The sequence below is a fragment of the Oryzias melastigma genome, linkage group LG24, assembly GCF_002922805.2.
Source record: "Oryzias melastigma strain HK-1 linkage group LG24, ASM292280v2, whole genome shotgun sequence".
Lineage (NCBI taxonomy): Eukaryota > Metazoa > Chordata > Actinopteri > Beloniformes > Adrianichthyidae > Oryzias > Oryzias melastigma.
Window position 1 is genome coordinate 20,800,669 of NC_050535.1, and position 23,066 is coordinate 20,823,734.

The following is a 23,066-nucleotide window of genomic DNA, read 5'->3' on the forward strand; positions in this document are numbered from 1 at the left end:
AGCCATGAGTCTTGAGTATAGTCGAAAGTCTTGAGTCATGAGTCTTGAGTCAAAATTCTTGAGTCGTGAGCCATGAGTCTTGAGTCTTGAGTCATGAGTCTTGAGTCGTGAGTCGTGAGCCATGAGTGTTGAGTCAAGAGTCATGAGTCTTGAGTCGGAAGTCTTGAGTCGTGAGCCATGAGTCTTGAGTCAAGAGTCTTGAGTCGTGAGTCTTGAGTCAAAAGTCTTGAGTCGTGAGCCATGAGTCTCGAGTCATGAGTCATGAGTCTTGAGTCGAGAGTCTTGAGTCATGAGTCATGAGTCATGAGTCTTGAGTCATGAGTCTTGAGTCGAGAGTCTTGAGTCGTAAGCCATGAGTCGAGAGTCTTGAGTCATGAGTGTTGAGTCAAGAGTCATGTGTCATAAGTCTTGAGTCTTAAGTCCTGAGCCATGAGTCAAGAGTCATTAGTCTTGAGTCGAAAGTCTTAAGTCATGAGTCTTGAGTTGAGATTCTTGAGTCATGAGTGTTGAGTCAAGAGTCATGAGTCTTGAGTCGAAAGTCTTTAGTTGTGAGCCATTAGTCTTGAGTCATGAGTCTTGAGTCGAGAGTCTTGAGTCGTAAGCCATAAGTCTTGAGTCTTGAGTCTTGAGTCTTGAGTCTTAAGTCTTTAGTCCTGAGTCTTGAGTTGGCAGTCTTGAGTCGTAAGCCACGAGTCTTGAGTCAAGAGTCTTGAGTCTTAAGTCTTGAGTCATGAGTCGAGAGTCTTGAGTCCTGAGCCTTGAGTCAAGAGTCTTGAGTCTTAAGTCTTGAGTCCTGAGTCGAGAGTCTTGAGTCCTGAGCCTTGAGTCGAGAGTCAAGAGTCTTGAGTCTTAAGTCTTGAGTCCTGAGTCGAGAGTCATGAGTGTTGAGTCATGAGCCATGAGTCTTGACTTGAGAGTCTTGAGTCGAAAGTCTTGAGTCATGAGTCTTGAGTCAAGAGTTTTGAGTCATGAGTGTTGAGCCAAGAGTCATGAGTCTTGAGTTCGAAAGTCTTTAGTTGTGAGCCATTAGTCTTGAGTCATGAGTCTTGAGTCGAGAGTCTTGAGTCATGAGTCTTGAGTCGTGAGCCATGAGTCTTGACTTGAGAGTCTTGAGTCTTGAGTCTTGAGTCGTAAGCCATGAGTCTTGAGTCTTGAGTCTTAAGTAGAAAGTCTTGAGTCATAAGTCTTGAGTTTACAGTCATGAGTCGAGAGTCTTGAGTTTTCAGTCATGATCTGTGAGCCATGAGTCTTGGGTCGAGAGTCAATAGTCATGAGACTTGAGTCGAGATTCATGAGCCATGAGTCTTGAGTCTTGAGTCGAGAGACATTTAGCTTTAAATACACATAAAATATTTCAAACAATGCAGCAATCTGCATCTTGTCTGCACCTATTACATGTCGCCATACAAGACGTCTCTGGCCCAGAGCCCTACCGCCAAAGATTTCTGAATGCTCAGGATTCACTGCTAAATGTTTCACAATTTAATCATTCAATCCCTCTTACAAGTTCTCTCCCTATTGAAATATTTTTGATAAGTTTAATATTTTATATTGACAACACCAATCCGAATTCTTCCCTTCTTCCTTCCCCTCCATTTGAAGGGGCAGTTTAGGTTTGAGTGTGTGCGGAATTTTTTTTTATTTCACCCTCCAAGCGGAGGGAAACACAGTTCTCTGTCGTGAGGGTAAACCACCTGAGAAGCGCTTTTCTTCATGTGTGTTCTCTCTGAACATAGAAGTTTACATTTAAATGTAAGTAATGACTTTTTATCATAGCGTGACCTTTTTAAAGTTATAAAACCGCTGTTGTTCTGTAAATTCAAGCACTGGAAGCGGTGATTATTAATGACGTCATTGAACGAAAGTGACGTCCAAAGTATATGAGACATTATTTTTTCACAACTCTCTGTTTAAATGAAGGGGAAGGGAACAAGCCGACCCTGTATGATTGTACTTTGCCTTTTAGGGTAAAATCTTTTGGGGGTAAAAAATTGTATTTGTTAATATTTTTACTTTTAGGCAGACTTTTCATTAAACAAATGTTATGACAGCTAAGAGTAAAGTCAATCAGATGGTGACTCAGCTTTTGGTTTGGCAAATACTGATAAGAAATTGTTTGTGGGGAATGGACTCGACTGAACCAGACGTGTTGGGAAGCGTTTACTTCTCTGGTGATAAATGTTTCCACCTTTTTCATGAGCTTGTTTGGCTTCATTTACTGCTTCCTGTCCCGGTGATCTGAGTTGCTTTCTGTCCATAAACTGGACGGTTTGTGTCTCCCGGTGAAGGCCTGCTTCGCTTCATCCAGCCAAGCTGTGATGAGCAGAACTGTGATGTGTTTTTCTCTGTTCCAGTTTTCACACAGACCTCCGTGCTCGTCAGCGCCTGTCAGGCAGGGAGGGAACATGTGTTGTTTTCGGCATCTTTTGACTAAATGTGGCTCAGTTTACCGTCAGAGGAATTTTCTCACAAACTTTGATGAGTTTTAGGGAGGAGCCGGGATTGAGGATGAATCTGCTACCAAAGTGGTTGTTCTGGCCAGGAGGAGCGAGGGGAGCGGAAACCGAGCGAACACAGGCGTCTCTGTGAGGGCATGATTAGATTGAGCAGCACTCGTCATTTGAGTAAACAGAAGTCACTTCAGTGACCAGAAAGGAAGATTCCCCTCAGAACAGAGCTGTTTTTTGGAGGGCTGGGACTCTGAAGAAATGAGGAAAAGAATGATTTCTGTGTTTACAAAAACCTTAAGTTTATTTTATCTCATTTTAATGTCATGAAATTAGCACAAACAACAATTTGGAAATCCAAACTGTGTTTTTGCTCAGAACTTACTGGAACTGAAAGAAGCTGTCCTTGTGTTTTTAGAAGATAAAAGTTTCCCATCTTTAAAGTTCGACTGAAACCTTTTCTGTCTATTTTACACGTACCGTATTTTCTGGAGTAGAAGTCACAGGACCAAAAAATGTCTAATAAAGAAATTAAAAAAAACAGATATAAGTCACTCTGGAGTATAAGTCACACTTTTGGGAGAAAAGTCTGACGTTTCAGAACAAATCCACCAAGCCCAACATAGCTAAAAAATAAAAAAAATAAGCAAATACAAGAATACTAATCTTTTTATTTGTATAAGAATAATATCAAAGTTTAAGAGGAAAGCAATCAGATTGTCTTCCATGTTTGTTTTGGACGACACGGACGACACTTCTTCTGCCACTCTCAGTAGCAAATATTTATACTATATATGCAGCGCCCTCTAGTGGTTGTTAGAGGAAACAACCGCTAAAAGATAACCAATGTTTACTGGGAAAATAACAACTATATGAGCCTATTTATGTCTAAAGAAAAAAACACACAAATAAGTCACTCCTGAGTATAAGACGCATACCTGGTTAAACTATGGAAAAAACGTGACTCTGGAAAATACAGTGTTTTGTAAAAATCCATAATGATCCCACACTCTGAAAACACGGGTTATTTCTTCAACCCAGTCCTTGGGTCATTCATGATGGGATGTATTTTTGAGTCACTTTTTGGAGCAATACTAATTTTTGGGCTGTAGTGCCACTACATTCAATTTCTTTAACTTGCGTCAAAGTTGGGTCAAAAGCAACCCATGTGGGTCATTTTTTAACAGGAATTTTCAGTATGCAGGGGCCAAAAAAGCAAAAGGCGATAGGCCCGAAATGTGAATCGTGACTTCCGGCTTACGGATTTAGAACAGCAAAGCTGACAGCTGAATGCTGTTTGACACAGTTTTATGTAAATAATAAAAGGTAACCTTACCAAATTCAACAGAAAAATGTGCAATATTTATTTCATGAATGTGCTGATGAACTGTAGTTTCATTTAGACTGTTCACAAATCTAAATACAAATCTGAATAATCTTTTAATATTTGAGGTTTTATTGAAAATATTGACCTTTGCAACAACAAAGAGGAGCTACGTCAGAAAATAACACAACAGTTATTAGTTTTTCTTTATTGTCAAACACATTAAAATTGTCTGACTTTATCTCTGTTTTTAGTGATTTTGTGAACACAGAAATGTGATCAACTTTAACTGGACAGAAAAGATCTGCAGATCTACGTCTCATCCCCGTCATAGAAAGCTAGCATTAGCATTAGCATCAATTAGAAGAAGAAAATCTGAATTCATAATCAAACCAGCAGCATTCAATGAAGTTCCTGTAACCTTCATCTAACTATGACCGGGTTGTAGAGAGAAATAATCCACGACTGGTTTAATATCATTTTGGGGAAGCAGCTGTGGAGCATTCTGCAGGAGGAATACTGACATTTGATCTAAGAGGGAAAACAAAACAAGGAAGGACATTTAGAAAATAAATATTGTACAAATTTCTGTTACAGTTTCTTAGGTTACCTTTTATTATTTACATAAAATTGCTTTAAACAGCGTTCAGCTGTCAGCTTTGCTGCTCTAAACACAAAAACTTGAAGTCACTCTGCACACTCGCCGTTTTGTGTGACGTCACGTGAAAAGATTTTATAAAATTGTTTTTCTTATAAGCTGAACGCATTTCATCAGGATCGCTTTCATGGAATATGTTGCATTGGATAGAAAGGATAAACTATCGCCCCAAACAGAGAAACTTTGGGTTCCCATCAACATTTGTTTTCTTTGTTCCACTTATGTAACTGATGTAATTAAGCCAAAGTTCATTCAAGTGAGCAGTTTATCGGTGCGTGTTAATCTTTATTTGGGAATCTGGATCTCAAAACACAGTTCACACCAGTTTTTGTTGCCCATTTAACAGGAAGAGATCTGGATCCAATAGGGTTTTATTGCTGTTGGCATGGTAACGTGTGTTTTTGTTCCTAACTTCTCGCTGTATCAATCATTAAACTTCTGCCAGAAACTAATTAGCACTAAAGACGGTCTGACTTCAGAACAAAGGCAGAAACCATTTGGCAGCGACTGTTCTCTGCAGCCCAAATATTCAAACTTTTGGAGGAACATTCAGTCATCATCTCAGCTTTATCTCCTGACTCCCTGACATGATGTTTGACGTGTGTGCAACGCCGTGAAACAGGAAGCTGGTTTCCTGCTAAATAGAGAAGACTGACAGAGGAAGTCATCACTCACTCTGACAGGAGCTGCTGAGCAGATAAATGCTGTTTGACATTGTTGTTTTTCTGGATCAAAAGTGTTTATTTTGTGTTTGATCAGAGAATGAGGAGAAGAAAACATGGCTGCTGTTCAACACGCAGCAACTGAATGACTAAATCTGACTATAGCCACCGGACAAAACTGAACCCTAAAGACAGACAGAGAGATAAACAAAGTGCTCTAAAATTACATCCATGAATTGATTTAAATCAAGAAAAATGTGACAGATTTGGTTGGATTTTATATTTATTTGATTCTGACTTTTTTATTCTCCAGTGGATCATATTTAATTAACATTTCGTTTTTTTTAACTCTTCAGATATTCAATATTGATCAGTGAAATATCAAGTTTGAATCGGTGAACTATCCTGACAAGGATTTCAAACCGTGATGATTCTTTGTCTCACTGCTTTGCCCCGCCCTCATAATTCCTGGCCAATGACTGAAGAGATCATTAGTCATGTGGTTGCAACCTGGAAATATTAAGTCAATTTTGTCAATTTAGATATTGTCCATGAGAGATATTTTAACAATAAGGATATTTTTTTCTGTCTTAATATTGTGGGAATAATTTCTTATTTTAGTTGTTTACTATTTTATTTTGAAAACCCCTGTTAGACGCAGCAGGATATCCCCCTTTTATTGGAGAGTGCGCATGTGCAGAAAAAATATGTTTTTGGTGTGTATGCAGTCATGTTCTCCTGCTCCGGCTGCCTCAGAGAAAGCATCAAAAGAAAAAAAACACTCAGTTCTGGGAGAATAAATTTGCCAAAACAAAGATGGAGTCCTGTCTATTTCCAAGGGTGCAACTCAAGCTTTGAAATGATGTCAGTCTGAATGCAAACCAAACATAAGGTTCAGGGCTCCATTTGGACTTGGTCCGGACCAATGGACTTTTCCAGTCTGAATTCAAACTAAAACATTGTCCTCAACCCAACAAAGTTTCTAAAAATGCAAGCTTTTTGAAAAGGAAGTTACATAAATGTGAGCATTCTATTTTAACCATAGTCTAAGCAGATGTTTAAATGAATTATATGTACTTTAAAGTCTCCCTATGACAATTTTTTTCAATGTTCCCAGTAGTGTTTTAATGATTATTTTGACGTTTTTAACCAAAATCCCCCAACCTAAATGTCTTAAAAATAAAGTTTTAATGTTGATCTGAAGCCAATGTTTCTAAAATCTCCTCTGAGGGGGTGTGGCTTTTGGAGCTGAGCTGATCAGCCCCACCCCTGATTCTGTTTATGATAGTTCTGTGTCTCTCTAGCTCAAATCTTCATCACTGCTACATAAAACCTCCATCAATCTGGGTAATGTCCAGCCGTATGGTTCTGATCCGGATGTCAGCTGGACGAGGAAGTGAAGATCTTCATGGACAGAACTTCCTCCAAAATCCTGATTCTTTCTCCTTCCAGTTCACCAAAGACTCTTTTAGCTAATTCTCCAATGTTTATTGCTGTGATCAATACATTCAATCATTGGTTTCTCAGAGTTCTTGATAAAATAATCAAAGCTAACATCAAAATGCTCTTTCATTGATTTACAATCCTTTCCAACTGCGGTCAAATGAGCCGCCGTTCACATTTCCGTGGTCACATCAAGAAGCTCCGTGGAGTCTGGTGGAGATTTTCCAGCGTTCTCAGTCCTGCTACCGTAAGTATTGGATGAAACTCACACCAAAAATCCAGTGATGCTGATTTGACCACAGAAATGTGAACGGCGGCTCATTTGACTGCAGTCAATGTGAAGATACCATCTTCTCTTCTCCAGAACCTGAACTAGACACTAGGAACAGATGAGGGTTTAGTGCATGTGCAGCAGAGCTGTTGATGGAAAGAAGATCATTCATTCAAACAGAGTCTGTCCAAGACAGTTTGATTGATTTAAAAGGAGAAATATGTGAAAACAAAATGATTTCTTATTATATTTGTTCTCTTTCAGAAGAAAAATGACACAAATACATGTTAAAAACTCCAAAATCATTTTTTTATTGAAGGGGGACTTTAGTCCACAGTCATATGAAAGCTTTCCATCTTTCTTCAAGTTATGAAGCAGTTTTTTCATTTGTGGGTCTCTCTGCAGCTTTTTCACGTGAGTGCAGCCACGTGCAGAGGCTCCTGTCTGAAAAATTCCACAGTGAAGCTGAACAGATCTGGAACAAAAACACAGACTTGTTTTGTGTGTTTTATCAATCCTCTTGTTTTTTTGTTAAAGTCGGCTGTTAAAAAGTTGCGCTGAGTGATTTAAACGCGGCTTTTCCAAAACTTTCCAGCATTTCAGGTGGAGTAAAGGACTCTTTATTTTCAGCCAGTCTCCTGAGCATTTGCTGGTATGTGTGGCTGCAACAGCTCAAGATCCAGAGGACAACATGAAGTCCCGGACAGGTCTGATAACAAGCGTTCGACCGTTTGATCCTCCAAGCCCAGAACATTCCTCACAGACGAATACTGGGGGTTTGTCGTCCTTGGAAGCTCAAATGTGTTTTGTTTCTTCATGTTAGTAAAGGCTGACATCAAAAATCTTTCACCTTTGGGGATGCAGCAGATGAGACCACACCAGAGGAAGAGTTTCTGGAGCGGGGTAAAGAAAAAACAAGAAGGAAAATGTACAGAGAATGAACTGTTCCAGTGAGATACATTTGGAGACAATCACAACAGTTTCTAGCCAACACTTGTTGGTTCCTTGACTTTTTTAAAGCGGGTCACTCAGACCCAGTTCTCTTTTTTTATCTTAATATAAAGAATTAATGTTTATCTGACATTCACTTTTTTTGGTTTTGTACTTTGTTTCCATCATCTCAGGACAGGATATCCTTTCTTCTGTCAGTAATGTCTGATGTTTCATGTAGATTATTTGCTTCTGGTTTCTTCTGTGTTAGTTCTGGTGCTGCTGCTCGATGTTGTCAGATTTTGAACAGTTCCTCCACCCAAAGAGCAAGGCCAAGTGGGTCACATACTCAGTTGGTTAGCTCGCTACGCTAGCCAGCCGCCCAGTGAACAATGGAGCTCGCTAGCTTGATACAGCAGAGCTTGCTAGCTTGATACAGCAGAGCTTGCTAGCTTGATACAGCAGAGCTTGCTAGCATGCTTTGCTGTCCACCAGGAGGCTGGCTAGCATAGCGGTTGTCATTCTTTTTAGTTTAATTGCATCACAGCAGGTTTCAGTTTTCAGTCATCATCGCTGTCTTTAACTCTTTTTATCAGCTCCTCCTGAAGTCTTCATTTTATCGTCTTTACTGTCTTTCTTTTAGATTTTAGAAGTGGATCTTGGTCATGCAAATCTAGTGGATTGAGTCACGCTGGAGGACATTTAGAAGACTTTTTGACTTTTAGTTTTTATTTCCTTCACTCGTCTTCCACCAGCATCCTTTCTGACAACCTTCTGGACCATGTAGCTCCTCAACCCTTTAGCCCCGGAGCTCCAGTGTTGATGTTATTTGATTTACTGTAACTTTTCAACCATTAACACAATCATTCCAGTAGATTTTGAAGGAGAAAAGCGGCGCTCCAAAAGGATCTGCTCTTCAGATAAACTCACTAGTAGCTCAGAATCCCGTCAAGTTTTTCCCTAACTTTTCATAAATTCAGAAAATCCCCCTCCTAATTTTGTACACCTGGTGACACAGACACATAATCCATGTAAAAGCGATTATAGACCTGCTGTCACTCTCAAACTAACAAATGTTGGGTAAATTCCAGAAATCGTACAGTCTTCCTGAATAATGCTTGTGGATTTGGGTGATAAATAAACAAACGCTGTCTTTAATGGCAGGCGTGAGGCGACATGTTCAGCTCAAGTGGAGCAGAAGATGTTCTTCAGAAACCAGAACGACAGAGTTCAACCGAGATACTTTTCATCTTTACCTGGCTTAGAAACTGAGCTTGAGTTTACTTTAATTAATCACAGCCAACAACTCCAACTTTTTGATGCTATTTTGACTTCAGGACTGAACAAAGGAGAGAATAAAACAAAAAAACTCTTCGTGCAAATTACGACTAAACCTAAAATGAAGACACACTTTGGATTTCTCAAGAGCTTCAAAGCAAAAAGGAAAATCTGGAATAGATGTAGTGTTCTAATAACCTCATTTCAGACATTTTTCTTTTGCTCTCGTATAGTTTTGTCAGTTTGTTTATGCAACATTAAAAGCAGAACCGATTAGAAACACATTTGGGCCGGATCTGGGTCACGTTTGGCAGTTTTTTTCCCCAAAATGTGAGCTCCAGATGTATCACAGGTCAAAAATTGGGTAAAAATAACCCACAAAGAATTCAGAACTTAAGTACTATTTTTCACAAACATAATGTTTAAGGATTTAGTTGTGTTAATCTAGATTTTGATTTTAGTCCTGAAAAAAAGTATCTTTTTTAAAGAATTTATGAATTGTCAAAGTATTTCTCTTAGTTTAACAATTCTTTTTTTATGTTGCATCCCAATATGACATTTAAGTAATGACCATATTATGAGTAATTGACAACTCACTTCAAAAGTGTCAACAAGAAAATATCACAAGTTGTTTCTGCTGTTTTTTTATTTATTTATTTTTAGCCCAGAGCTGTTTCCTGGAACTGCTTGATTGGTCACAGCTCCAGTGAAAAGCTGAAACCAGTAAACCTACTTAAGAACTGTGAGCTTGCCTTGGTATTCATTCTATTGACATGTTGTTTTTTTCAATCAACAACCATGCTTTCATAAACGGTGTATACTTGCATAGAGCTTTTCTATCTTCCTTGAAGACTCGAAGTTCTTTACAGTCACATTCACACTGATGGCGGCTCCACTGTAGAACACGGGCGCCAAACTATAACAACAAGGAGCAAGGTCGGCTTCAGTGTCTTTGTCTAAGTGTCCATTAGTTGAGGGCATGGCGGGAACTAAACCCACCATCCTGTGATTGGAAGAACCAGTTCAACCTCTGCAACACAAATGCCGTTTTCTTATAGTTTACATGCTTTTTAACACTATTTATTGTATTCTGTGTGTGTGTGTTTATACATTACACTAGAATGTAAAATATGCTATTGTCTTATATGGGAATATAATATGCACTTAAAATACTTTAATTTTCTCAAAAATCAACAGGGCTTTTTTTGGCTTGTGAACTGAAATAATTATAACAATTATGACTAACTGGAAAAGTTGCATTATGATGCCAGTGTGAATGTTCTTTTTTGATGAATGTGGTCGTTGAATATGCTGAAGCTTTTTGCTGAAGATGCTGAAAAATATTACTGTAATTGCTGAAGGGATTTGCTGAAAATACTAAAGCTCTTTGAATAATGCTGAATTGCTAAAGAACTTAAAGTTGGAGAAATGGTAGACAGTGCAAAAAGAATTTCAAGAATTTCTTGAATAATCAAAAAAAAAATGAAAAAAATTAAAAAAGGTATCAACTCAGAATTAGCCCCAAACCTCAGTAGATGCACAATTAGCATAAAAAATGAGCATTTTGTTAAAATGTTAGCTCAACTCCAAAAAAGCCCCGAAATCCTTAGTAGGTGCCATTTTAGCCCAAAAAAGTCTCGAACATTTCTAAAATTGGGCTGCACGGTGGCGCAGTGGTTAGCGCTCTTGCCTCACAGCGAGAAGGCCCCGGTTCAAGTCCCGGCTGGCGGATTTGGGACCTTTCTGTGTGAAGTTTGCATGTTCTCCCCGTGCATGCGTGGGTTTTCACCGGGGACTCCGGCTTCCTCCCACCGTCCAAAAACATGCTTCATAGGTTAATTGGTGACTCTAAATTGTCCCTAGGTGTGGATGTGAGAGTGAATGTGTGTGATTGAGGCCCTGTGACAGACTGGTGACCTGTCCAGGGTGTACCCCGCCTTCGCCCTTCAGTAGCCGGGATAGGCTCCGGCACCCCCGCGACCTCGAAAGGGAAGAAGCGGTCAGGAAGATGAATGAATGAATGAATTTCTAAAATTCTAGCTTAACTCAGAATTAGCCCAAAAAACCTATGTCAAAATATCCAAAAATGCCAGCACGTTGCTAAAATACTAGCTTAACTCAGAATTAACATAGAAAAATCTCTGTGGATACTGGATTTGCTAAAACAGCTAACACGTTGCAAAAATGTTAGCTTAACTCAGAATTTGACCAAGAAAACCTCAGTAAATGCCAAATTAGCCAAAAACTTTAGCATGTTGCTAAAATATTAGCTTAACTCAAACTAGCCTTAAAAACCACAGGAGAGGAAAAATTACCCCAAAATACTAGCATGTTGCTAAAATACTAGCTTAACTTAAAATTTGCATAAAAAACCTCAGTAGATCTCATAAAAGTAAAAAAAAAAGAAATAAAGCTAACATGTTGCTAAAATGTTAGCTTATCTCAGAATTTGCCCAAAAAAACCTCATTACATGCTAAATTAGCCAAAAGCGTTAGCATGTTGCTAAAATATAAGCTAAGCTCAAAATTAGCCTTAAAAGCCTCAGTATCATTGATGTCCGTAACATGCTGAATGTTTTAATACTAAACTTGCATAATTTGCAGAAAGTCCACAAATATTTGAAGAAGTACATGGAAAATAATGGCAAAATTTGTGTAAAATTTCAACAAGTGTTTAACATTTCGAAAACTGCCTAAGTAAAAGTAAAAGCATGAATGTTCTGAACATGCTAAATGTTTTTAATTGCATAAATTTGAAAAATTCCCATTTATTTTCAATGGGGCTGAAAAATCGCATAAATTACATAAAATCTTAAAAACCATAAAATGTACAAATACTAAAAGTGCAAGCAGGAATGTCCTGAACATTTTTATACCAAGATTGTAGAAATTGCCAAAAGTCTAAAAGTTTTTACAAAACAAAATGCGTACAGATGGAAAAATAAGGAATAATAATAAAGAGAAACAGGATGGTTATAGCGTGAATGTTTACAAAGCATTTACACAATTAGCATCATCACAATTTATGTCTAGATTCTGTTTTTTTAAAATCATTTTAAATAAAGATAAATTCTTTGCTGTTGCTTAGCTGTGTTTCTGGTTTGCTGCAGTCATAAATCCTCTTCCTCTGACCTAATTAGTGAAATGTTTCTGTGATAAATCTGATCTGTTTCCTTTAGTGGCAGAAACACTGAGACCCACAACAGTGCTGCTGCATCGGTTTGGATCTTATAAAATCTTTGGACCTGAAACCTCTGTGACTCTCATCCATTGTTTTCCTCCGACGGATTGTGACCGCTGCATTGTGGGATTCCTTCACTCCACTGCTGTTTCTATTTCAGGGATGATATATTTAGTTCTTTTCTCTGCAGAGTTGTGACCCTACAGTCCTGGTTGGCGCTCCACATGAAAAGCTTGTTTCATTGTGCTCCTCAAAGTGGTCTCTTATAGAGAAATCAAAGTGCAGGATTGTGTTCTACTCTGGCTTTGAGAGAGGTCAGATTCCAGACTCACTAAACTGATAATCATTTTTTTTTATATTTGGGACTCACTCCATCTTTATCTGGAGAAAAATGTTAGCAATTCAAGGACAATCATTTAGACTGCATGAACAACACAGCTTCATTTGTGCTGAATCAGCACCTTTCACTTAATGTGTTGATCTAAGGGCTGCACGGTGGCGCAGTGGTTAGCGCTCTTGCCTCACAGTGAGAAGGCCCCGGTTCGACTCCCGGCTGGGACCTTTCTGTGTGGAGTTTGCATGTTCTCCCCGTGCATGCGTGGGTTTTCACCGGGGACTCCGGCTTCCTCCCACCGTCCAAAAACATGCTTCATAGGTTCATTGGTGACTCTAAATTGCCCCTTGGTGTGAATGTGAGAGTGAATGGGTGTGTGATTGAGGCCCTGAGACAGACTGGAGACCTGTCCAGGGTGAACCCCGCCTTCGCCCATCAGCAGCCGGGACAGGCTCCGGCACCCCGCGACCCGAAAGGGAAGAAGTGGTCAAGAAAATGGATGGATGGATGTTGATCTAAGTGTTCTCTAACCTTTTGTTTTTCAATAAACAATGATAAGCGGATTTTGTTTGCTTTGTGACGACTGAAGTCTTCTGCTGTGGTCACTGGTAAAAAAAAGTGAGTCATCTCACAGAGAGTGCTCCCTTCAGAACAAACACTCACTTTGCCAAAATAACTGGGAGTGAAAAGGCAGAAGGAACAATAGCCTCTTTGTGTTTCGGTCCAGCCAGCCTCACCGTGTTGCCATGGTCACCTCTGTGGACATTCCTGGCATTCTGCAAGTCTCCAGCTGATGAAATTCTCTAAAAGTGTTTTTACATCAGGAGAGATCTTTAATCCACTTCTTTGGTCCGGATCGGGTGTGGAGTCTATGATGTAAGAATGACCACAGAGGAGGTTCATGGATGTAGAGAAGGTGGACACGAGGCTGGAAGGTGTGAGTGAGGAGGACTGAGAGGAGAGGAGTAGATGGAGGCAGATAATCTGCTGTGGTACATCCTAAAGGGAGCAGCTGAAAGATCCGGAAGAAAAGGTGTACAATTGTTGAAGACCGAGTGTGAACTGAACCTGTTGCTGTCCGTTCAGCATTTGGCCCCCCCACACCACACCTGTGCGTGGTCATTGCCGTACCCTCTCTCCAAATATCACGAGGGTTTTAGGATATTTCCTGCTTCCTCAGTCACAGGTGAGGATTCCCTGGAACTAATGAAAACCTAATCCATGAGCTGGAGGATTTAAGAAACTGGAGCATGCAGCAAAAGGGGTCTGTCTCTATTCTAAGATCTCTGTGTTCTTTCTCCACAGCATGCTTCTCTTCCCAGGCTCCTCTGCTGCATTATATTTGTTAAAAAAAAGAGTTAGAATCATAACCATTTAATTTCTAGAAGGTGAAGAAAAATATTGAATAAATTAAAACCATAAACTCTCCAGGGTGGTGTCATTGTTAGTGCTCTTACCTCACGGGAAGAAAGCACCGTTTCAAATCCCAGATGGTTCTTTTCAGTGTGGAGTTTACATGTTGACCTCATGCATGTGTGGGTTTTCTCCGATAACGATGGATTTCTCCCACATCCACAAACATGCTTCAAAGGTTGATTGGTATCTCTACCTCTACCCTCCTCCACCTTGTATCCTTTGAATGTATCATCAGTTACATCAAGATCCAGATTCTGGGGTCTCTTTACCCAAGGTCCAACCCCTGACTTAATCTCAGTTCAACTGCAACAGGAGGATTGTAGTTTTTGGGGAATTAAAAAGAGTTTATTGAATCTAAAGGGAGTAGCTGGGTCCTCTGTCCGTTTTGCCAGGAGCATATCACCCTAGTGAAGCAAGGTGAGAGAAGCCAGCGCTGGCTTCTCTCACCTCACTCCACCAGGTCCCAGCGCTGGCTTCTCTCCCCTCACTCCTCCAGGGCCCGGTGCTTGCTTCTCTCGCCTCGCTCCTCCAGAGTCCGACGCTGGCTTCTCTCGCGTCGCTCCTTCAGGGTCCGGCGCTGGCATCTCTCGCCTCGCTCCACCAGGTCCTGGCGCTGGCTTCTCTCGCCTTGCTCCACCAGGGCCCAGCGCTGGCTTCTCTTGCCACGCTCCTTCAGGATCCGGTGCTTGCTTCTCTCGCCTCGCTCCTCCAGAGTCCGACGCTGGCTTCTCTTGCCACGCTCCTTCAGGATCCGGTGCTTGCTTCTCTCGCCTTGCTCCACCAGGTCCTGGCGCTGGCTTCTCTCGCCTCGCTCCACCAGGTCCCAGCGCTGGCTTCTCTTGCCACGCTCCTTCAGGATCCGGTGCTTGCTTCTCTCGCCTCGCTCCACCAGGTCCTGGCGCTGGCTTCTCTCGCCTTGCTCCACCAGGGCCCAGCGCTGGCTTCTCTCGCCTCGCTCCTCCAGAGTCCGACGCTGGCTTCTCTCGCCTCACTCCACTAGGTCCTGGCGCTGGCTTCTCTCGCCTCGCTCCACCAGGTCCCAGCGCTGGCTTCTCTTGCCACGCTCCTTCAGGATCCGGTGCTTGCTTCTCTCGCCTCGCTCCGCCAGGTCCTGGCGCTGGCTTCTCTTGCCTCGCTCCTTCAGGGTCCGGCACTGGCTTCTCTCGCCTTGCTCCACCAGGGTCCCTTTCTTCGCTCCCCTTTCCTCTCTTGTTTGCATATTTCACTGTTCCTTATGAAGTTTCCCACTGGCCACACCCCCACTGCACACCTGTCCCTGATTAGGGAGCAATTAAGTGGCCTGTTCAGGGCTCTCTGGAATTTTAAACTCTAACAGAATAAAACATATAAAAAACTACAGTCCACCCATTACAGAACCACCAACAAGAATATTGAACATCTTCAATAATATTCACTGAAGAACATGAAGCATTCAATACTCTGATGTTTAAGACCATTAACTTTTATATATGTGAGAGCTCTTCTGTATAAAATGAATCTAATTACAGCTTCAATGAGTAAATGGAAAGTATTACTAGAACTGAATGGCATAAGATAGAAACATTATAAAGAACTGAAGATTTGTGTGTGTGGCACTCCTGAAAATATTTATTGTGAGGAGTATCCTCAGTAAACTGCAGCCTGTCAGAGTGAGGCACTCATCCAGGAGGAGCAGTCACTTCTGAACGGAACAACATGGAGAAACATGATTGGAAGAATGGAGTTATCATCCTGAAGCTGAATGTCCTTTTCCTGAACACACATCTGTGGCACAAATGAAGCCTTCCTGACAGTCTCATCTAACGCCGCCCTGATAACCAGCAAATGACGTGTTTGAGAAACTGACAGAAATGCTGACATTTTACAGACAACACTCACAGTTATGGATTTCATTCTTCCAAGTGCAACACATTGTGAACTTTATCAGGAATACAGAAAGGACATTTGACATTCCATGAGAGATTCCACACGCTTATTATGAATTTGCATTTAAAATGAATCATACACATCTGAAAAAAATGTTTTTCTGATGATGGAAAACGTTTGTTTGGAAAGTTAAGCTTAAAACAGAGTTTCTGAGTATTACTTTATTCAAAGGAGCAGACATAAAAAAGCTGTTTGAAAAACCTCGTATTTGTGATGTAGAAGATACACTGGGCAGGGCCTCCAGCTCCCTGCTCTGCCTCATTCTGATCATCCACTTCCAGATAAACAGATCCATGAACGTCTTTGTTTTCCTCGTGTGAGCTGGATCTGGATCAGAATTGTGCGACTGTATATACATATATATATATATATATATACTTTTTTTTTGTATTGTCGCTATGATCTTAAGTTTTTGCGTTGAGTGATTTGTTGATGTGTTTTGCGCTTCAGGACCACCCTTTTTGTGTCTTAAAATGTCACTGTCTTTACAATGTTATGTAGAGGAGAACAAATCAGAGAAGATCAAATCATCTAAATCTGCTGAAAAGATGAGAAAAAACTGAAAATATGATTGAGTTTTTTTACTTGTGGATCACAGATAAAGTTTGTGTGGCCAGAAGTCTCATCTGGAACCAATCTCTGAGACATTCATGCAACAACTCAAACGTAAAATGTATAAAGAAATCTTGAGGCTCATCCAGGACAGGAAACATAAAGTGAAACAACTTACTTACAGTATTAAGTAAAAGCTTAACTTTGATGTCTCTCCAAAACATTTAGGTTTGTAAATTTAATCTTTCGACAGTTTTCCTCCCTGCAGATCCTCCTGTCTGTGTTTCTATTGATTTTCTAAATTCTGTCTAAAATACAAACCATTCAATCATCTTCAGGTGGAAGAGTCAATTCACAGAAATCAAAGGGAAGGAGTTTTTGTATTCAGTTTTTCATGATGTGAGATTACAGAAAACACAGTGTGTAATCCTCATTTCCGTGTCTGTTCTGCACTCGAGCATTTCTTTCTAAATAAGGGAAAGTGCTTCCAGCTCAGAGGACTGACGCAGCTTGACGGTCCCTGAATGTGTTTATTCATGCCAGTCTTCCCCTCAAACGGCGTCAGCGTCTCCTCCGGCGGCTCTCAGGTCACCAGGTTTCTGCTGAGCACAGATAAAGTTTAACAAAACCCAGAGCGGCGGCAGCGGCGTCTGACCCCACGCAGCGTTTGACCATCACGTCCCGGTTTCACCGTCTCAGCGGGGGTTCACATTCCACATGCTGCTATGCAGAATATGCAACTGTGACGTCATGTTCCTGAGGGCCCAACTACGGAAATGATCACGCTGATGAGCAGAAAGTCTCGTTTAAAAAAAAATCAGCAAACATTTCAAATCTGGAAACTCCAAAACAGAAAAATGATCATGAATTCAGAAACCATTGGGTGGTTATTCTAAAATCACCGTTAGATTCTGTTTATTTAGTTTGTTTCCTGGAAAGAAATGCGAATGCTTTTCAGGGAAATTGACTTTCACCATTCGGTGCCACGGTGTGTGACATGAAAACAAATGAGTGAGAGAATCACTGTGGAAAGTTTGGCCGTGCCACATTTAGCTCGAGGCTTTACTGCTGTCATTCACTTCATTTCCTCTCAGTGAGGTTTCTGGGAGAAACTGGGGAGATTTTCAAGACATCTTGCAACTTTTATTGGTCTCGGAATATCCTCGTGTTGTTCATCACCTAGAGGTGTGCCAAATTATCGATATTGCGATATATCACGATATTTAGTCCTGCGATTGATTCTCGATGAGTTCTCACCAAGAATTGATCTTTTATTTTTGTTTTATTTTCTGTAAAACGTGATATTCCTTTAGTGAGACATTCCTTCAGAGGTAAAAAGTAGGGGTGCATTGCCAGACTGGCTGTTGTGGGCAACTATGTATCTACTAGTGCCGCCACAAACAATTATTTTAATAGTCAATTAATCGTGGCAACCCTAGAACCTACTTGAATTATTTAATTTTTGTTCTGCTGTTTACAACAATTTTGCACTAAGTAGTGGCACTGGTGTTCATGATCACTATCATTAACACTGTATTTTACAGATTATTCCAATTCAGTGTGTGTCAATGCTCGTCAAAGACATAGGATTACTGATTTCATAATTGTACTAAAGTTTTGATTATTTGTTGCACAAAATTAGACAGTAGCGGATTATTATGATTGTGTTCAAACTAAGAAGTACATGGGAATATATTTTCCTAAAAAAATATGTTCTTTTATATATTGCAAGTTATTAGAGAGTATTTTTTAAACTAATTATCACAGCATTATATATCACCGATATTTTGAGCCATGTTTGATGTATCGCATCGTATCGTGACGTACACAGTGACTCCCAGCCCCACCATCATCTGTTTAAGTTACAGTAAAACTGTTGAAGCTTCTTAGAATTGTTCTAAACTTTTATGGTCTTTTGGTTGGTCCACTGAGGCAGGTGAATTCCAGGAATCAGAAGTCCAAATGAAGTCCCTGTGGAATGTTTATGAGCAGTAGAGGCTTTCCCTGTCCTCCCCGGGGGCGCTGTGCTGCAGCAGATCCTCCTGGATGCCAGAAGAGCGGCGGCTGGGACAGAGACGGTGGTTTTCACGGTGCTGTTGTAGGTCTCAGATGAAGTCATTGCAGTCAGTTGGTGCTCAGAATTGTCCCTTCATAGTAAAACTATTTCTGGCTGCAGGTTGTACTGGTGTTTGAGGTCGGGTTGTGGTGCCTTCAGGGTTTATGGGAAAAATTCACACAGAAGTGCATCAATTTGCCTACTTTTTTAAGAAGTAACCACATTTTATAAGGAGAATGTCTTCAGACCAGTTCAGTCATAACTTATATTTAGTAGAAGTATGTGCAGCTCCACCCTGCACCCCCCCACCGGGGTTCTTCCTCAGTGCATGGTGGGCACCAACATTACATCCTGTGTTCTCCCCACTTTGAAGGAGGAACGGTGTTCTCAGTGTGTCGAACAGTAAAACTCTGCAGGAGCTCCATGAAAGCCCGTCTGTGTAGCTTCCTGACTCCGCCTCATGAAGCTCACAGGAAGCAGTGGCGGTTGGTTTGGCGGCAGCCTGATCCGGCATTGATGAGAACGCCGCGGTGACACCTTTTGGCCCCGCCGCCGCCATTTGAAAGTAAAGTCGGGGCTTTCCTGAAGAATCTGCCGCTGCAGTGCGCTCCGTCCTCATCTTTGAACACACAGCGGGTTCACATTAAAAAGACTGGAGTGGAAATGACTGCGGGGGATGTACCCTTCCCTTTATGAGGTCCACATCATCCTCTGTTTTAAGTTGAGGATGAGGAGCAGTAGGGCATTATCCAGGATGATGGAACAGATGCAGGAAAACCTGAGGAATGCACTCTGTTGAACAATAGAGGATGGTTCCTATTTAGGTCTGTTTTCTAGCAACTTAAAGGAGGTCTGTCTGGGTTTTTTGTGCTTTTATCTGGATATTAATATAGTAAACACAGAGTAAAATATAAAATCTGAGCATGTTGTGTATCACGGTCGTAGACCACTTGCTGAGCCTGTAGAGAAAATGTTCATGCACTTTTTTTTCTACAGGCATGCTGCGAGCGAAGTCCCCCTATGACAATTTAAAAAAAAAAACATGGTCTTAGGGTACACTCATGCCAAATTTGGTGCTTGGACCACAAAATGCATGATTATTTTAATAACTACACAGATCTGGACGTCATGAAAAGAGAACACACCATTGTTGTACATGTTTCTTGTGAAGTATTTGTGAGAATAATGGGAGTTACATGCAATTATGATGTGCAAGTGATGCTGTGTCCTTGCAACAACATACAGGTTGTCCGGGGCAGATCGCTATCTGCATGAACATTTTCACTGTATGGGTTCACTTGGTGGTCTAAAACTTTTACATTTTGTGCAGGTCATCTGCTCTGTACTGGTTTGCCCAGCATTCTTCATGTATCCACCTGTAAGGGCAATTGGTACAAAGAGCTAATCAACACTACAGATAATTACCAAAGTACAGGAAGTAGAGACTGTTTACCAGACCACCACAGGAGAATGGGAAGAGTCACAGTCTGTTCAGAGACCAGAGTAAAAGACAAACTTTAGAAGAAAACATTTCCAGTGGCTTCAATTTTCAATTGCATTTTATTTAAATAGCTCAATATCACAAAAAAATTGTCATCCCTTAAAACCCTTAAAAATTGTTATCCCTGTCCTTAGACCCTCTTTCCCATTAAGGAAAACTCCTAAAAAAAAACCTGATTCAGGAAAAAAAAGAAGAAACCTTAGAGATGTCACATGAAGGAGAGATCCTCTCTCAGGACAGACAGGTGATTTACCAGAATTATTAAAGAAGAATTAGATTATCTAACTCTACAACTACGTATTTGAATAGAGTTCATCCACATGAATTTAACGCAAATTATATTCAGTGTGAACGGACAACTGACTTTAATAATGCACACGCGAGGTGGTGGTGGTGGTGGTGGGGGGGTGAACCGCGGTCCACGTCTCTGCCGAACCGTGGCTACTGATCTGTACGGACCACAGATTATCCGTGATCCATTACAACCCCAGTTTATATGATTAAGATTTCCCCTTACAGGGGGGCTGTGTCTGTATGACAGACGCCTCTGCTGTGTTTCTGTGTCTCTGTGTCTGAACTTGAAGGCTCTCTGTCTAGCATTAACCCGAACCAAAAATAGAATTAGGAGATCTTTATCCTTTTTTTAAATGTCTTGATGAGGCCCAAGCCGGCAGCCTCAGCACCCCACAGTGTCTCTCTCTCTCTGCCGGCATACCGAGAGAGGGAGCTCCACCGCGGGAGTGAAAGCAGGAGATCTGTCCAGAGTGGATCCCGCCTTCACCCAAAAGTAGCCAGATGAGTTTTGGAATCCCACGCCTCCAGTGGGTAAATGGAAAAGATGGAAGTTTAGAACAAAAACACTCACTTTGGATTAGTATTCTACCCGCCGATTGAGTCGCTGAAATCGTCACATCCAAAAGCCGAGTTCCTGATTGGCAGATGTGACCTTTGACCTGTCAAACTTCAGGTATTTATTTTGGCTAAGTCACCCATTTCGTGCCTCTTCACTCAAATCGAGCTGCTGGCAGATATTTGCACCTCGCCTGTCACTCATATCGTGCCGCAGGACTTCAGATCGCTTCATGCCGCATCTGTTCCGTTGACTTAACATTGACTCTGGCTGCCTGCGTGAATCACATTCAGCGTGAATTCATCTTTAGATGTAAGGGGTCTAAAGACATCATATCCAGTCAAGATAACAACGACCACAGAAAACGAAAAGCTTTGAGGAAATCAACCCAGTAAAAATCAATTCAAGCTAACCCAGGATGCTGCAGGTCTTTAGCATTATCATGAAAGTGATCACAGTTTCTGCTTGCTGATACTCAATAAAATAAAGCTGCTGGAATGAATACAATGTTTTAACATGGAAATTAACACTTTAAAATCTACAGCTGTTAATAAAAATTACACACACATCTTTTAAAAGAAAACAATTCAACACGGTATTTAATTTCCCTGCGGGCATGTCCCAAATGGATTAATAAAGTTGTCTATCTATCTATCTATTTATCTATCTATCTATTTTAAATCTAAGCAGAAAAAGGGAGTTTTTTGATCTTTACGGGCCACATTTTGATCCTCCACTTTGTCTTTGACTGAACTATTCTTCTAACTGAGGATTACAGTGGATTTTAAATAAGTTGTCAAAAATCTCTATAGTTTAGCCTAAAATTAGCAAAATGTTTCCTTTATATTCCGTTTCAAATCATTTCTAAATGCAAAAACTAATTTTTTATCTCTCCACCGATCAACAACTTCTTTTTAATCGTTACAATCAGGATGTTGTCCTCCAAAAAGTTGGAACCACCATCCTTAATTACTTTCCCAGACTTGTATTTATAGCAGGCCATGAACTCAATGAGGCATTTGACAGCGAGCACGCCGTGTACAGCGTGAGCCCGCTCTGCTGACTCATTCAGGGAAACGTGTGGCGTTTCTGCCAGCCGGGCGTCCAGTCGATAAGGACGACACTGTCAGTTCTGGATCCTGTTTTCTCTTCATTCCTGGAAACAAATGTTGACTTTGAATAATTGCTTCTTCTTAGAAAAACACTCATCAGAGCGGCTCAGAGGACGGCTTGTTGGAGACGGCGTGTGAGGGATTCAACCATCCACGGTCGGCGAGTTAACGATTCAAAGTCAAATATCTGGATGTAAACTCCAGAGGAGTTTATAATTTTATTATGATGAGATGCCACTTCTTCAAATTCCCAATTGTGTAGACACCATCAAATCAGAGTGAAATGAAGATGTGACAGGCTAGTCCATTTTTTCCAAAACTTAATTTCTGCAACTCAAAATGCTTTTCAGTATCTTGTGTGGCCCCCACCAGCTTGTATGCTTGCTTGACAACGTGGCGGCATGCTCCTAATGAGACGACGGATGGTGTCTTGTGGCATTTCCTCCCAGATCTGTGTGAGGGCATCCCTGAGCTGTTGTACAGTCTGAGGAGCAACCTGGCGGCGCCTAATGGACCCAAACATAATGTCCCAGAGATGTTCTATTGGGTTTAAGTCAGGGGATGGTGAAGGCCATTCAATTGTTTCAATTCCTTCATCCTCCAGGTACTGCCTGAATACTCTTGACACGTGAGGCCGGGCATTGTGGTGCATTAGGAGGAAACCAGGACCTACTGCACCAGCGTAGGGTCTGACAATGGGTTCAAGGATTTCATCTGGATACCTTATGGCAGTCAGAGCACCATTTCCTAGGCAGTAGAGGTCTGTGCGTCCCTCCATGGATATGCCTCCCCAGACCATCACTGACCCACCACCAAACCTGTCATGTTGAACCACGTTGCAGGCAGCATTACGTTCTCCTTGTCTTCTCCAGACTCTTTCACGTCTATCACAGGTGCTCAGGGTGAACCTGCTCTCGTCTGTGAAAAGTACAGGGCGCCAGTGGTGGACTTGCCAATTCTGGTGTTCTTGAGCAAATGCCAGTGGAGCTCCACGGTGCTGGGCAGTGAGCACAGGGCCCACTACAGGACGTGGGGCCCTCAGGCCACCTTCATGAAGTCTGTTCCTGATTGTTTGGGTAGAGACATTCACACCAGTGGCCCTCTGGAGGTCATTCTGTAGGGCAC

The 23,066-nt window shown here is 41.3% G+C and overlaps 1 protein-coding gene across 1 annotated transcript; it reads right to left on the reverse strand.

Moving 5' to 3' along the window:
• Nucleotides 1–14,428: 14,428 nt before the first annotated feature.
• On the reverse strand, nucleotides 14,429–15,163 carry LOC112158125 (octapeptide-repeat protein T2-like). Its single transcript, XM_024291336.1, has 2 exons — nucleotides 14,942–15,163; nucleotides 14,429–14,899 (listed from the first exon to the last, which is right to left on the reverse strand). Exons 1-2 carry the CDS (start codon nucleotides 15,161–15,163, stop codon nucleotides 14,429–14,431), a joined length of 693 nt encoding a protein of 230 aa, XP_024147104.1.
• Nucleotides 15,164–23,066: the final 7,903 nt, after the last annotated feature.

Coding starts and splice junctions, on each gene's coding strand:
- LOC112158125 (XM_024291336.1), bottom strand. CDS start 15,163: ATGCAAACAAGAGAGGAAAGGGGAGCGAAGAAAGGGACCCTGGTGGAG. Junction 14,900..14,941: donor GAAGCCAGCGCCAGGACCTA/GTGGAGTGAGGC, acceptor ACTCTGGAGGAG/CGAGGCGAGAGAAGCCAGCG.